We start from the raw sequence: 2,466 nt of genomic DNA, 5'->3' as shown, positions 1-2,466 counted from the left end.
GCTCTCCCTGGGCTGCCCCCAGGGGTAGGGGTGGAGATGGGGAAGAGGGTCCTGGGTTTTCCAGGAGGCAATAAATAGGGGAGGAGCTAGTGGGGGCGTGCCTGCACCTTCCTGGTTGTGGCTTGCTGGGGGCAGGCCTTGCACAGCGTTCCAGAAGTCTCTGGAATACCAAGTTCCAAAACACTTTGGTGACATAGTGATGAGGTCGCTGGTGTGAGGAGGCAGGTCTCAGAAAACAACCTCTGAAGGCTGCATTAGTGCAATATAAATATGCCAGGAGAGGGCTAATGGGGTTAGATGGGGGCGGGGGGCTTTTTGGTCTGTCACAAGGCAGCTGGTGCTATTGTAAGGTCTGTGGTGACTGGATTAAGCATTGATAATAATATGGCTGCACCCAAACACCTCCCACACAAGAAAATTTAAGGTTCTGTGTTGGGCCTAGAAGGGGGAGTTAGGATAAGAGTGCGTGAGGAGACTCCTCAAAGCTCGAAGGCACTGAACCGAATAAACCCAAGTTGGAAGGGAAAGGAGGATGAATCCAGGAGGATGAGGCTGGCCCCCACCCCCACCACATGTTGACACTGAGTTGATCCCCAGATCAAAGGCAGAAGCCCTTCCCTCTACATTTGACAGGTTCCATGCCTCCCAGGCTTCTGGTCCTGTAGGGCCCCCAGCCACCCAGGTCTGAGAAAAATGTTTCCCCATCCCCCCTCCCACCCCCAGGCAGCTCTAAACTGGCATTTCAGCCCTAGAGAGGATCCCCAGGCCAGTGAAGCCCAGGCCTGGGGTTGGGGAGAGCCTGGGATAGGGCTGGACTGGGGCGCTCCAGTGCCTGGAAGCCCCATTGGTGGCTAGGTTCAGTTCAGGAGGTGACAGAGCTGGGTGAGGCTTCCGGGGAGGTGCATGTCGACTGGTCTGAGGCATCTCCAGCTGCCTCCTTGGGGCAGCCTGGTGGGGCTGGGGGGACCCGACCTCCCTCTCGCTCGCGTTTCTTCTGCTTCATTCGTCGGTTCTGGAACCAAATCTTGACCTGTGTTTCATTGAGCTCCAGGGTGGCGGCAATCTCCACCCTCCGGGCCCGGCTCAGGTACTTGTTGAAATGGAACTCCTTTTCCAGTTCTGTCAGCTGCCTTGTGGTGAAGTTGGTGCGGAGGCCACTGGGCGAGCCCAGGCCTGGCTCTGACACCTTCGCTAGGGGCGGGGCAGGGAGAAAGGCCAGGTCAATTCTCTCACCTCTTTCTCCTTCCGCTTCCCTCCTCCCGGGGCTGGCTCTGGACCTCCATTTGCCATTCTGCCCAAGTACAGTTGTCAAAGTTCCCAGGGACCACCAGGTACCCCCATGGTGATCACCAAGTCTGGAGCAGCCTTCCCCATACTTCCATCCCCCATGCACACCAGGTCCTGGGTCTGTGCTGGGTGCACAGATCAGGAAGTGGGGTGTGTATGGAAACTTACTCCTGGGGTGACCGGTTACATACTGGGTGGGGAGACCTCACCTGACCTGAGACGTAGGTTGTGCTCTTACCTGTGTCTACCAGAGCCGCTGAAAGAGAAGAACCCAGCCCAGACCCAGGACATGTCACTGCAGGGGAAGCAGAGATGCTTTGGGCCCCGGAGAAGGGGTGGCCACATCTGAGCCCTACCTGTCTTGGGTGGGTTTCTCTTAACCTTCATCCAGTCGAAGGTCCGGGCCGTGGGGGTGTTAGGTTCTGAAGGGCAGGGTGTTTCCTTGTCCTCGGAGAGGAGATCAGCATAGGCCGGTGCAAAGCTCGCGGTCTGCTCGTTCCCATAAGGGGGATGCTGCGGAGGATATGGCCCCGGACCGGCTCCACCTGCTCCGTAGCCATCGGACAAGCCCCCTAGCTGGGCCCCGTAGCTCGAGGGATGAAAATAGCCTCCGTCTCCTTCTGATTGACCCAGAGGGTAGTACTGAGAAGGCCCGTAGCTGGGGCTGCAGGCGGCAGGAGCATACCCCGAGGGCGCGGAGCTGGGGAAGGGCACCCCCAGGGTCGAAGGCGGCTGCTGGGCGGGATAGCCGGAGTTCTGCTGAAACGCAGGGCTGGACAGCCCCCCACCGTAGCGGCCCTCGCTTGCATAGCTGTCAACCGCCTGAGCCGAGCTTGGGGGAAAGGAGGTTGGGGCGCTGTGGGCGCTGTAGGCGCTGGATCCCCGGTTACAGAGTGGGTACTCTAAGAAGGAATTCATCCTATTATAGTCCATGCGTCAAGGCCGCAGGAGGGTCGGCCCGTTTGGGGGAGACACCCTCTTGCCCTACAACCTTTCGGCAGTATGTCACAGCGCTGGGGCTCGAATCCATGGCCTGACCCGCTCGCCTGGGCAAGCGCTTCCCTAGGAAGGGGGTAGGGAGTGGGGGTGAGGGGGCACATGTGATCTCTCCCAGGCCAATGGGCTAAGCGGGCCAGAGTTTGGCAGCCCCAGCGCCCATCCATCACCCCCCAAGCATTA

General features: G+C 59.3%; 1 protein-coding gene across 1 annotated transcript; it reads right to left on the bottom strand.

The window, feature by feature from the left end:
- Nucleotides 1–311: 311 nt before the first annotated feature.
- On the bottom strand, nucleotides 312–2,220 carry HOXB1 (homeobox B1). The gene is made up of 2 exons (XM_003827498.7): nucleotides 1,644–2,220; nucleotides 312–1,191 (listed from the first exon to the last, which is right to left on the bottom strand). Exons 1-2 carry the CDS (start codon nucleotides 2,218–2,220, stop codon nucleotides 863–865), a joined length of 906 nt encoding a protein of 301 aa, XP_003827546.1. The 3' UTR covers nucleotides 312–862.
- Nucleotides 2,221–2,466: the final 246 nt, after the last annotated feature.

This window comes from Pan paniscus, chromosome 19 (assembly GCF_029289425.2).
Source record: "Pan paniscus chromosome 19, NHGRI_mPanPan1-v2.0_pri, whole genome shotgun sequence".
Taxonomy (NCBI): Eukaryota; Metazoa; Chordata; class Mammalia; order Primates; family Hominidae; genus Pan; species Pan paniscus.
Note: the sequence above shows the minus strand (reverse complement) of the source record. Positions and strands in the feature narration are given on the sequence as shown.

What these genes read in the sequence shown, in the direction of transcription:
- HOXB1 (XM_003827498.7), bottom strand. Translation starts at nt 2,220, where the DNA reads ATGGACTATAATAGGATGAATTCCTTCTTAGAGTACCCACTCTGTAAC. An exon ending in GAGAAACCCACCCAAGACAG is followed by an intron (nt 1,192 to 1,643) that starts GTAGGGCTCAGA and finishes CCCCGCCCCTAG; the next exon opens with CGAAGGTGTCAGAGCCAGGC.